This window comes from Populus nigra, chromosome 12 (assembly GCF_951802175.1).
Source record: "Populus nigra chromosome 12, ddPopNigr1.1, whole genome shotgun sequence".
Taxonomy (NCBI): Eukaryota; Viridiplantae; Streptophyta; class Magnoliopsida; order Malpighiales; family Salicaceae; genus Populus; species Populus nigra.
Genome location: NC_084863.1, coordinates 3,226,707 through 3,240,033, shown reverse-complemented (window position 1 = coordinate 3,240,033; position 13,327 = coordinate 3,226,707). Strand labels below are relative to the sequence as shown.

The 13,327-nt window shown below is 33.8% G+C and overlaps 1 protein-coding gene across 1 annotated transcript; it reads right to left on the bottom strand.

The window, feature by feature from the left end:
* Window positions 1–5,061: 5,061 nt before the first annotated feature.
* On the bottom strand, window positions 5,062–10,375 carry LOC133669187 (GRF1-interacting factor 1-like). The gene is made up of 4 exons (XM_062089237.1): window positions 9,975–10,375; window positions 6,765–6,841; window positions 5,833–5,917; window positions 5,062–5,725 (listed from the first exon to the last, which is right to left on the bottom strand). Exons 1-4 carry the CDS (start codon window positions 10,053–10,055, stop codon window positions 5,300–5,302), a joined length of 669 nt encoding a protein of 222 aa, XP_061945221.1. The 5' UTR covers window positions 10,056–10,375; the 3' UTR covers window positions 5,062–5,299.
* Window positions 10,376–13,327: the final 2,952 nt, after the last annotated feature.

The window sequence follows — 13,327 nt, the reverse complement described above, 5'->3', positions numbered from 1 at the left end:
AACCGAAAACATCCCTGCCCAAACAATAAACAAATCTAATTTTTAAGGTTATTTTAGACATTATATTACACAAATAAAAAACCACTCTATCCCTTTTCAATTCAGTAATGAGAATTAAGTTATGTGAAAAATATAATTTTGTTCAGTAAGTTATATGATTTTTATTATTGAGATCAAAATAATAATTTCACTATATAAATTCCTTCCCCCCCCCCCAACCTTAAATAATCTCTAATCTAGTGTTTACATTATCAGATCATGATTTTTTCATATTTTTTTTAATTTATCTAATATTTGTATGGGATAATTACCAAAATCCCTTTATAAAAAATCACTTATCCAAAAAACCCATCAAAAAGTTTTGGTATCTATTTAACCTTCTAAAATAAAATCTTCATATTAAAAAACTCATTTAACAGTGTCAGCACATTTGGGTTTTTTTTTTGGTATAGAAGAATTTATTTAATTTGGGGTTTTATGGATTTATATTACATACACAATTATATTTATAGAACAAACTACGCATGTATTTGATATATTAAATTCCTTTTTTTTTTAGCAAATTATATTACAGAGACTAGAACCACAGCTAAAAAACAAAGGATGTTTACTTAAAATAAGGAAAAATGACTGCGGTGTTAAGTAAATAAAAGAAAATAAAAAAAATTCCGGTAGTGAAAGTCTTCACACAAGATTTCTATACAAACACGTGTAGTTATTTTTTCACGAGAGCCCAATTGTTTAAATTTTATGGGACTTCTAATTTATCAATTTATCGATTAACACATTAAATTTAATATAAAACATTTGTCTTAAAACTATTTTTCCAAAAAGTTAACTTGATTTGGTGATAAAGTCAACAAAATCTGCTTTGACTGTCCCACTAATTAATTGATGGATTAAAACTGACAATCCTTTCTAGAAGCATCTATTTTCTATCACCAAAGATATAAACAGCGGGGAAAAAAAACAATTTTCCTATGTAAAAATAATTTTTTTTTATTTTTTAATAACATAAATATTCAGATCAGTTTGTTAGTACCTCAACTAATACTATAAGTCCTGAAGTTAACAATTATATAAGTTTTCAGTGACTCTAAAATTTATACAACTTGAATCGAATCGATAACCTTTAAAAAATAAATTTAAAAAATAATTATTTAAGTTACATCTTAATTAAAAGTATATGTTTCTTGCTTGACAATGTTATACAAATAAATTGTCCATGAAAATATGTGTAACAATCAAGGGTTGCTTGTGGATGAGAGGATATATCATTTTCCTTGATTTTTTAAATTAAAGTATTAAAGCTAGCATCCAGTACTAAAATTTATTAATTCTTTTTAATATATCAAATCCAGGTGGAGATTGTGCTCCTTCAAATTGCGAGGAGAAGGGGTTTAATTTCGATATACAGCTTATTTTTTGAATAAGGAAAAAAAATCAAAATATATGAAAACTATATTTTTGTTGAAAGAAAGACAGATTTATTGAATCCAACACTTTTGTCAGTTCTCGTGTTCCGAAGAGAGAGTTCACACGTGCTCCCCAACAATTTGAAGACACTTTTGTCTTTTGGTTAGTACTGCTTAGCAATACCAAGAATATTATTCAATCTGTCTTTCACCACATATTATTATTATTATTATCTGTATTTGTATTTTATTTATTTTAAATTAATTTTTTTATTTTTTTATATTTCTTTAACATACTAATATCAAAAATATTTTTTTTAATTAACATAGATGTACGAACCAATTTCTGCATACTTCACTTAAAAGTGTGTTTGGTTTAACTTTTACGGTTAAGGTTGTGGTTGGGTACAACTTAATTATATATAAAACTCAATCACAAAAAACTAATATTTTTTATTTTTTATAATTTTTTAGTGGGTTTCACACCCAAACCTCAACTTCCACCACTAAAACAAACACCCTCTTGGGAGGCCATATGGGTTGAAAGTTAGAAATTTCTTTGGAGTAATTCTTCGATCATATCTTGTAGGAAGCTTCAACGCCCTTTATTATTCAACCCAAGAACAAGACATGCATCAATTCTACCAATAGATCTACGCCCTCTCTCTATTCTTTTTTCTTTTTTTAAAAAAAAATTTAATTACCCCTTTTTCCAGGATTGATACGAAAGCTTGATAGAGATTGCAAGGACGTCACCTTGACTACTTCTGTTAATAGAATAATATTAGCACGTGAGAAAACCAGACCAGCTGAATAGTCAAACTTCTTCTATGATTTTCAAACTAGTTATTATGAAATATTTATGAGCATGTCGACTGAATCAACAAGAAAAATATTGTTGCTGTCACCCATGACTGGACATATTATCACTTATACACGATAATAGCTTAGCTATCACACAAATTTATTTATTAAATATATAAAATAATATATTGAACTGATTCATTTTCTATATAAATACTTAAATAGTTGATTCATTTTCGATATGAATACTTGAATCAAACTCACTCGTTATTGTTATTTGTATCGATAATACTCGTTTATATTAAAAAATAATATAAATCACATCTTGAAACATCACTTAAAAAATTAAGTTATTAGTTTGAATTAGATCTTAACATTCTATCAAAATCTTGAGTATTTTAGAGAATAATATAAATCATATATTAGAGAATTGGTATCAGAGTTTTGATGACCAAACGGTCACGAGTTCGGATTTTATCATCCCTATTTATTTGATAAGAATTAAGCACAAGGTAGCGCAAATATGTGCAAGTTTCAAATCCAAAGGGCTTTCACTTTAGAGAGTGTGTTACAGAATAATATAAATCATATCTTGGAACCTCACATAAAAGATTAAGCTATTGAGTTGAATTAATTCTTCGACAATCTTAAGGTTTTGATCACAAATCAAACTCAAAATAATATTATTTTAAATAAAAATTAAAAAAGTCTTTAAAGATAATCCAACTAGATCTTATTGGAGTTTGATTAAACTACCCGAGTGTAATAGTTAAATATCAATCCAAGTACAAATCAAAACTTAGGCTCAAGCAATTCAAAAGGGTTAAACCTTGATAAACACACATTCAATCAAGTAAAGTTTTTTGAGTATAAGTTGGTGGGCTAGCTTAGCTGGATCACAAGTCACTTGGATAAAAGACAACACTTGGCTGTCGAACCATTTTGCTTTCAGATCTTGGAGGTATGGTTGGAAGTTTGTAACCTGCTATCTTTTTTTCATAGTTTTGATAAAGATATATTGAAAATTCTTACAAGGAATAAAGGTTAGGTTATTGATGCATCATGCATGGTCCTGGAAATTGAAATCAGGATTTTTTTAGGTTGATGATCGGTTAAATTGTGATAAATAGATTCGTCTAATAATTGATCCTGTGCAGTCAATATTGATGCCGGCGTGCTGCGAAAGTGGACGCAAGCACTCTACTTCCTTCACTGCCTCTTGATCAGCTACTAAGTCTTTTTTTTTTTTTAATTAAGTTTAATGTAATCTAATAAAAAAAATTAATTTGGTGATAAGAATATATGCTAATTACAACAAGGTTTTTGGTCAATAAAGAATAGAAAGTTCGAATCTAGGTTACTCTGTAAAGGAGATTTTTGGTCTCCCGGTAATCTGAAACTCAAAGGCATTGTTAACCATGAACATGGTCAATACCTTACCAGATATGAAATTGATTGCCACACACGCAACTTAGAATCTTAGATATGAAATCATATCTCATGAGTACTTGGAACTCAAATCTCGAGTTAAAAGTGATATGTGGACCGTCCGAAAAAACGAAGTACAAGATAAATGTTTTCTTGGGAGTGATTATTCATGAGATAGCTTCTTAGAATTTCTGTCTGGAAAGAAGATGGATAATACTACATTTGCTGCTGTCACTCATGGTTTAGGCAGCCATTGTAGAAATTTAGTTAGTGCCCACCAAACAGAGGAAGGAAGTCAGCGTTCGCTCCGAACGTTTTTCCTCTCCAGTCATCCGTTGGTTTTTCCAATTTTGTCACGAACTTCAAACTTCCTTTCTTGGAAGCACCCTCGAGCTCAACTGCTCCTCACAAAAAAAAACCCTATAAGAGGCAAAGGATCAACACACAACAAAACCAAAACCAGCTGCTCTCTCTCTCTTCCTCGTCTTCATATTTCCACCAAATATCGAAGAAAATGAGCCAGCTTGGTGAACAATATTCTGGCCGTCGAGAACCTAGAAGGGGAAAAAAACCCACCAAGCACAAGAAAGAACCAGTCAAGATAACATACATTTCAAGCCCAACAATGGTTAAAGCAACCAATGCCTCCGAGTTTAGGGCAATTGTTCAAGAATTAACAGGAAAAGATTCCAAAGTTGAAGATCCCTTTGATGCATATTCGGTGATTAGCAATGAAGAAGCCAGTAAAGTTCCTTACTATGGAACTCCACAGTTCAATGTGGCAGGTGTGCATGATGTTTTTCCCAACAGTACACCATTGCTGCAGACAGAAGATGGTTTCTTTTGGGGAAATGTTTCAGAGATGTCTTTTGAATTTCGATCTCCTTGTGTTTTTGTATGATTAATTAATAGCTTACGTTTTACCTGCAGCTACACGGTTGGTTTGCCCCCCCTCTCAGGATATTTTCTTCTACTATTTCGGCACGAAAAAATCTATAAGCTTGAATTATATTTTCTACGCTGTTGGGTTTTTTTGAAGCAGCACAATACTGTCTTGTTGGAAACATAAGATTGAAAGCACGTATGAGCATGACTTTCTTCTCCAAACAGTTTCATTACTGCAATTTTTACATTCAATAATACCTACAGAACAAAGTTGTCGTTCAAAGTTTCAGATTTCCAAACTTCACTTCTATTAACGAATTGAAACCGCCAGTTACTTTGTGTTTATTTAAGTTCTAGATTCTGATTCTGACAAAAGTTACGGGTGAAAGTATCCAAGTGATGCCTCTGTGATTTCTATGGCTAGCAAATACATGCTTTCCTAGAAGATGGTTCGACCACATTCAAAATTAGATTGGAACTAGCCACCCATATTTCAAGCTCACAAACAACATGAAGAAAGGGAGCAAGATTAAAGCACACCAAAACATAACCTAGAAATTTACTATGATACATTACCACAAGATTCGTTGTCCCAATACTTCAAAACAAGCCAGCCAATGGTTTGGGGTAAGTCTTCAACGAGTTTTTGCATGACAAGTTTTCTAGGCAGCAAGTCCTCCCTGGTTCCTATCTCTAGATCAACTTCCTGGCTAAACATTCCTAAGTTCAGATGTTGACAAACCAGTAGGTTCACCATTTCTTACATCTCAATTCCCATCATCTGCAGATTTCAAGTAAAGGGTTTCACCTCCATCACCACCATGGCCTCCAGAGCTCCCACCTCGCCCTTCACTAGATCCTGCACTCCGAATATCTTGCTTGCTCCCACTTGCAATTCCTCTACCAGCAGCATCGATTCCAAAGTCAGGAAATCCTCCAACACCAAGTGCTCCACTGCCTCCTGCCATGATGGCCTCATTTTGCAGCATATGAAGTCCTGCGCTTCCACCAGAACTCATGCCAAGCTGGCTGTGTAAGGCTTGCACTTGCTGTTGTTGCAGAGCTGAGAATGGCTGTTGAGCATACTGCAGCATGGAAGAGCGAGCAGCCATAAGGGCTTGTGGTGTCATCTGTTGAGCTTGTTGGTGCTGCATGTAATGTGCTCCTGGCTGCATAATGCTGCTGGAAGGGAACTACAGGGATTTACAGATAAAAAAAATCAAAATCAAACTGTAACAAATTAAATACTTCTCTAAAGCCTGCGCATTTACATACTATACATTCTCAACAGCACTTTTACCTGGGCATGCATGGTAGGTGGCGGGGGCTGAGAATCAGCAATTGCAGCCAAGTACATCAGGTTCCGCTGTAGTCTTGCTTGGTTCCTACGACACAAAATGCTCAGTGTTTAGCAATTTAATTATGAATAATTTCCAACCTCGGCGCGGCTTGTTATTTTGTAGTGTACATATTTAGGTCATCAATTAATCCTTTAATAATCACTTCCAGACAGATGGATTCAGTTACGACTCCAACTAGAAAGGGCACAAACAGACATCACCTATACTACAGCTCTAACTTTTAGACATCAGTCTAGGATCTAAATTGCCTACATCAAGGACAAAATCATTTTCCCAGATAGAATTCAAGACCATCATTTCAGCTCGCCAAGCTTTGGAGAGTATCTTTTTGGGACCAGAGAGGTACAAAATAAACAATGGAAGAAGATGACAGAGAATGCTTTATAACCAAGAGAAGTCACCACCCTGGAGGAGAGAAGAAGACATCTTGGTAAGAGAAAATGAGTAGAATATAAGCTCTAAACAGGCACTCGGATGGCCATGTGAAGTTTCTGTCACTTAAAAGTCTGATCAATTGATCTGTATAACCCTTAAGATAGGTGGGCAAATTTTTGGTACTAACCTGCATCGACAAATGGGCTAGTCAATTAAATTTAAAACACCAGCATGCCAAAGGTTTAAAAATGATCATGGCTGATAGATATCCAGTTGTATGGTGAGCAGCCAAATGCAGAAGATATCAAGGACAAATTAATCGCTGATTATGATCCAAGTTCAATGTCTCTTTTACCATATTCCCTTACTTCTAGCAAAGACCAAACAGGTGTATGTTACCGACATGTAAAAGGCAGACTATTAGCAGCAAGGATGCCTCCTCTAACCAGAGAGAAGGCAAATTTTCAAATTAAAAGTGAGAGAGGCTACTACATACTCTGCACACTCACTGAGCTTCCCTAAATTCTGGCTCTCAACAATCTTCAAAATCAATGACTTGTTTTCATCCAGATACTGCATGAATAAACGATGAAGGCATAAATAATAAATAGTTAAATAATAAATAGGAAGGGACAAATAACGAATAAAAGAAGTAGGCAAAGAAACTCTTTCTTCTTTCGAGGAAATGGGCCTGAAAAATTAGCTTATTCTCCAGTTGATTCATGAAAGGGACAAGAAAACATGGCAAGTGAATATGCTTAAAGAAATATCACCAACTTCTGAAGCAATTCAACATTTTTTTTCTTTCCTTTTCTTCACAGTTTCTGGCACATAAAAGGAGTGCTGAAGACTAACAGAGAGAGAGAACAAATTGATTTAGATGAATGCCAAGTCTTTTCCCTCCACGGTAAGTGATAGAACACTAGTTAGTATCACCATCCAACGCAACTTAATTTTCTCTCCAGGTCTCCATTACCTAGCCTTATTCATACATTTTAGTTTATCTTATCACCAAGCCTCAGTAATCAATTTCATTGCCCTCAGCTCTCCATAATCATACCGAAAAAGAAATACCTATTCTTGTTTAATTTGCAAAGTAGATAACACATCTGACATCAAGAATGAAGTTGGTTGCTTTACCCAAGATACAGCAATGCATGTAGAGGTTTGATTTCTTCACAGCCCAAACTGACAAAATACACATAAAAACAAAGTCCGCACTCTTACAAGTCCAACCAACCATTTTTTAACTGCTTCCAACAAAACTTGGAAAACTTGCTGTGATTTGTTTCCAAGCATTTCTCATGTCTAATTCAGAAACCAGTGAGCTAGTTGCATCAACTGACAAGCACAATCCTAGATAGATCTAATCCGGACCAAACATCATGAGTCATGCAACTACAAGCATTGCTCACTTCAAGAGCATAAACACTTTTACTGGCCCTTGATGTCATGGAGATTACAACTAATGAAATCTCTCTATTCCTATAGTAAACATAATGGACTGAGTCATTACTACATGAAACCACCTATACAGTAACTTGTTGATTGTAGCTGTACCATAAGGTTCTATTAATTTTGGCATCCCTTCAAATAGGCTAAGAAGCAATACTTTTGTTTATTTTCCCTAGTTCTTTTGGCAGTTGTTGAGGGTCCCGTACAAGCTTAGTAATTTAGTACTCCCCTAAGTGCTTAGAAGCCAATAATACATTAAAAAACACAAAACAAACGCCTAGGGTAACCTTAATGTGTTTCACCACATGAGAAGAATGCCATGTTAGCCACGAAATAGAACTTTATTACAAAAATGTACGGCAAAAAATGGAAAACGACATGTTATGAAAACATTGAGAGAGGACCATCTCATCAGCAACGATGCGAACATATCCAAACAAATGACAATTTATGTTAAGAAAGGACCCTGCAGTGCAGGCCATTATTCCATCCAATAACTGGCATTCATATGGTTGATCCTGACTATCAAAAACAAAAGTGTGTTGAATGAAAGCCATAACAATACCTAACATTTGTGTTTCCCCTCAGAAGTTCTTAATACACCTACGATAAAGGCAAGGCACTTACAGAAAGTCATGGAACGAACAAGGAAACTACAGAGAACTATATAGCTGCAGGCCAGCAGCCAACAAATGATTATCTAACTAAAAAATAGGTACACCAATAGGCAAATCTTAACCAAAATTTATAAAACTCTGACACCCTCTCATAGTTTCTACCGCCTATAAAACGGACCATATTACTGGGTTAGCACATTTAATTTTACCATTATTTGTCCTGTCAACTACTATCTCCTTTTTTGTGCTTCATTTCGATCAAACAAGAAACCTGGTCGCTGCAAATCAGCATTTCAATAACACCATTCTGTCTCAATGACTTTTAAGATCAAAAGGAAAAATCAAAGAAATTGTTGAGTTGTGGCTTAAATTGGTGAGTTGGTTTAGGTTAGATTGGTTAACATATTCTATTATTGAACTTGAACTTGAACTTGAAGCCTTTTTCCTAGTAAAACAAGGATCCACCTTATTGCTAGTATAAATAAATAGCATGTGTGGTGGCTAGTTTTATACAACAATAAATAATTGTTTTCTTGATAGTTGTATTGTTTGATGAGGGCAGTGGTGGGTTTTGTGAAAGGGTTGCCTTATCGTATAGTTTTTCACAATTGTAGTTTGTGAGGGCTAACAGTTGTGTAATGAAAATTCCTTGGATTTAAACGAATTTCAGATGGTGAGATGTTTTTGTGAAGTAGGATTTGCCAAACCATGTTGTATTTCATATCCCTTTGATTTTGTGTTATTACTTAGTTTTCTTGGGTTTTGGACAGCAGAAATTGAGTCCTCACATCCATCTGTAAAATCAAATGGCCAATATGTTAATTTTTTGTTTTCTGCTCTGCCATGCTAGCAGTTACTTGCACGGTTTAAAACCTCTGTATGTATACCAACTCTTTAACATATGGTAGCTGGTAAGGGCACCAATCATTTTTAGGCTATCCAGTTAAGAACAAAAGAAGGAAGGACATTAGATTTTAAAATAACAATGAGATCCATCAATATTATATGATCAAATATGGAATAAACAATAAGTAAACACTAAATAAAGAACAACCAAGAAACAGCTAAAAAAAATCAATAGCATGATGCTATACATGCCCTATATAACCTGCTGACCTCTGGCTCCAAAAGAAAAATACACCAAATAATCTAAAGATTCAAGCTTTTGTTGCTGGGAAATATCAAAGAGAAAAAGTTACTGCTGCCAAAAAAGCAGAAAAATATGAACTGGACATGAACCCCAGGTGATGAGTAAAGCATGTACAAGACATAAAGAAACATCAAAAGAATAAAAACCCACTTACAAAAAGAGATGAACATACATAAAGAACAAACTTGTAAACCAATACACATCAAAATTCACAAGAAAAGTGCGAAAAAGAAATTGTCAATGATAAGGAAACAGAAACCAACAAGAAAACTTGAAGGAAAAGGTAGCAAATAGATGGTGAAAACAACAGCGTATATATATAGCCACTAACATTACTTGGACTTTAGAGGCACACAAAACACTCGAAAAAAAGAAAAATAAGCAAGCAAACAAAAGCTGAAGTACTTACTGGAAACAGGGAAGAAAAAGCAGATAAAAAGAGAAGGAGAAGGCGTGAAGCAGAGAAGAGAAGGGAAGAGAGAACCTGTTGAATATGATCAGTAGTGACGTTGCTGGGGTAATAGGCTGCCATCATGGGCTGCATCTGCATCAGGTGCTGTTGCATTTCTTTCTTACCTATATTGCAACGACGGGCACACACAAATTAACACAAACAAAAAAAAACTCTCTTTTCTCTCTCCGTCTCTCTAAACAGACAAGTATCCAACACGGAGAGAGCGGCCTGAATCTCCTAAAGATCGATTGATAGATATTATTACAAGAGGGAGAGGACCAAAGAAATAAGTGTCTTTGTCTTGGGTTCTTGGTGAAAATAGTCACTTTCTTTACCCCCTCTCTTTATAATTGAGATGTCACGTGACAGAAGAAAGAGAGAGAAGAAGTGTCCTGTTCTGTGTCTTTGAAAGTACAAAACCAAGTGAAGAGAATGGGAACTGTTGCAAATGCAACGGTCCGTCAGAGGATCGCTTGAATGTGTTCCTACCCGTTTTTCTCACAATTTGAGTGAGAACTAGTGTGCTTTTCAAGAAATCAAGACGGTGAAAAGAGATATTTCTAAGGGCTTCTTTGACGTTTGATTTTGCCTTTTTTTGTTTAAAAAATATATGAGAAAATGCCTAATAAATTAAATGAATTGAAAAATCATAAAAAAAAATCCAAATCCAGCAATTTCTTTTTAATATCTTAAAAAACTAAAATTGAATACCAAATATCCAAATTAATTTTTAGTTACGTAATAGAAGAATCTAGAATACTAATGCTCAATTTTAATAGAGTATTAATCACGATGTAATATAAATCTTATAATTATAACTACTTTGTAATATTTTTTTTCAAAGTATTTTTATCATAATACTTTTTCTTTACTCTAAACTCATTAATCACACATAAATAAATATTAAAGATAAACAAGTCTTTAATAAATAATAAATATATTTTTACATTAACAACGTCAATGTTACAAAAAACCGATCAATTAGTTAGAGGGCATATACACCAATAGATCATTCTCATGCTTAATTTCATGCACATCATTTTGCCTCGTTCCTTCATGAAACTGCAGTTGTTTATATGCACTCAGTAGTGCACTTGGCGATGCATACAATGAAAGCCAATTATTATGTCACTTATTGAGGAGATGATAAAGTTCAAAGTTGTTCTTGTATAGCTTAAATAGCTTCATTGAGCATTCTTATTTGATGAACGATTTGTTTGAGATCTATAAGAGTTGATGTACATGTGATAGGAAGGTCAAATACTCTCCCGTGCCTTGACATTTTTAAGTCAACCACGGAAACAACTTTTAGTGGTGTGTAAAACGGGAGTGAACTAGATTTTGTTCAACTTCCCACGTACAATGCTTTTGATGAAGTTGGAAAAAACCTCAAATTGAACATGAGCCTTTTCACGACTGGTATAATGAATTATGAATATATTTTTGTTTTAACTTGGGCTGGGTTGGTTCCCAAACTCCTGCAAAACAAGTTCTTTATTAGGATAGAATAGGAGATCCTTAATATAAGTAGAATAAAAGGAATGAGAACGAAAAGCATAGTCAATGGATGTTGTGATTATTATGTGTGGTATTATTATGTGGGCTTGTTGTCTATCATTACATGGTAACTTGAGATATTTATATACCTCGATAACATGAAATTACCTTGCGGAGTGTGAACTAGTGTGCTTTTCAAGAAATCAAGACGGTGAAAAGAGATATTTCTAAGGGCTTCTTTGACGTTTGATTTTGCCTTTTTTTGTTTAAAAAATATATGAGAAAATGCCTAATAAATTAAATGAATTGAAAAATCATAAAAAAAAAATCCAAATCCAGCAATTTCTTTTTAATATCTTAAAAAACTAAAATTGAATACCAAATATCCAAATTAATTTTTAGTTACGTAATAGAAGAATCTAGAATACTAATGCTCAATTTTAATAGAGTATTAATCACGATGTAATATAAATCTTATAATTATAACTACTTTGTAATATTTTTTTTCAAAGTATTTTTATCATAATACTTTTTCTTTACTCTAAACTCATTAATCACACATAAATAAATATTAAAGATAAACAAGTCTTTAATAAATAATAAATATATTTTTACATTAACAACGTCAATGTTACAAAAAACCGATCAATTAGTTAGAGGGCATATACACCAATAGATCATTCTCATGCTTAATTTCATGCACATCATTTTGCCTCGTTCCTTCATGAAACTGCAGTTGTTTATATGCACTCAGTAGTGCACTTGGCGATGCATACAATGAAAGCCAATTATTATGTCACTTATTGAGGAGATGATAAAGTTCAAAGTTGTTCTTGTATAGCTTAAATAGCTTCATTGAGCATTCTTATTTGATGAACGATTTGTTTGAGATCTATAAGAGTTGATGTACATGTGATAGGAAGGTCAAATACTCTCCCGTGCCTTGACATTTTTAAGTCAACCACGGAAACAACTTTTAGTGGTGTGTAAAACGGGAGTGAACTAGATTTTGTTCAACTTCCCACGTACAATGCTTTTGATGAAGTTGGAAAAAACCTCAAATTGAACATGAGCCTTTTCACGACTGGTATAATGAATTATGAATATATTTTTGTTTTAACTTGGGCTGGGTTGGTTCCCAAACTCCTGCAAAACAAGTTCTTTATTAGGATAGAATAGGAGATCCTTAATATAAGTAGAATAAAAGGAATGAGAACGAAAAGCATAGTCAATGGATGTTGTGATTATTATGTGTGGTATTATTATGTGGGCTTGTTGTCTATCATTACATGGTAACTTGAGATATTTATATACCTCGATAACATGAAATTACCTTGCGGAGTGTGAAGTTGCAAACATACCAAATGAAAGTAACGGTGAAGAATAATTATCTTTACCACACGAGAAACCTATACGATGAGTAGTCAAATGCAAATTCCACATAAGATAGATTAGGCATCGTAATGATTATTGGACGCACGATAGTTATTGGTTAGACAAGTAGACGTCACATTGACAATCTATATGTTTGTAAGCTCTAAAATTATAGCTTTACAAGTGAGAAGAAGGTGTGTGTAGCCATGTCTTGGAAGGCTACAATATTGTACTAACAAGATGTGTGCTCTCGAATAATTAAGTGCATGTGAGAGCATGTGCATGCTAAGAAGTAAAGAGTTTGAGTGATATATGATCATGTGCATGCGAAGAGTTGTGTTGGGTCTAAACCCTCTAAACTTGACTGGACAACTCATTATTTGGTCTGGTGTTTGGGTCAAGATTCACCAAATTTGACCGAACAACTTGTTGTCTAATCTGTTCTTTAGTTGAAACCCACAAAACTTGACAGGAAAATTTGTATTTCGAGTCCGATGCAAATCCTATTGTTT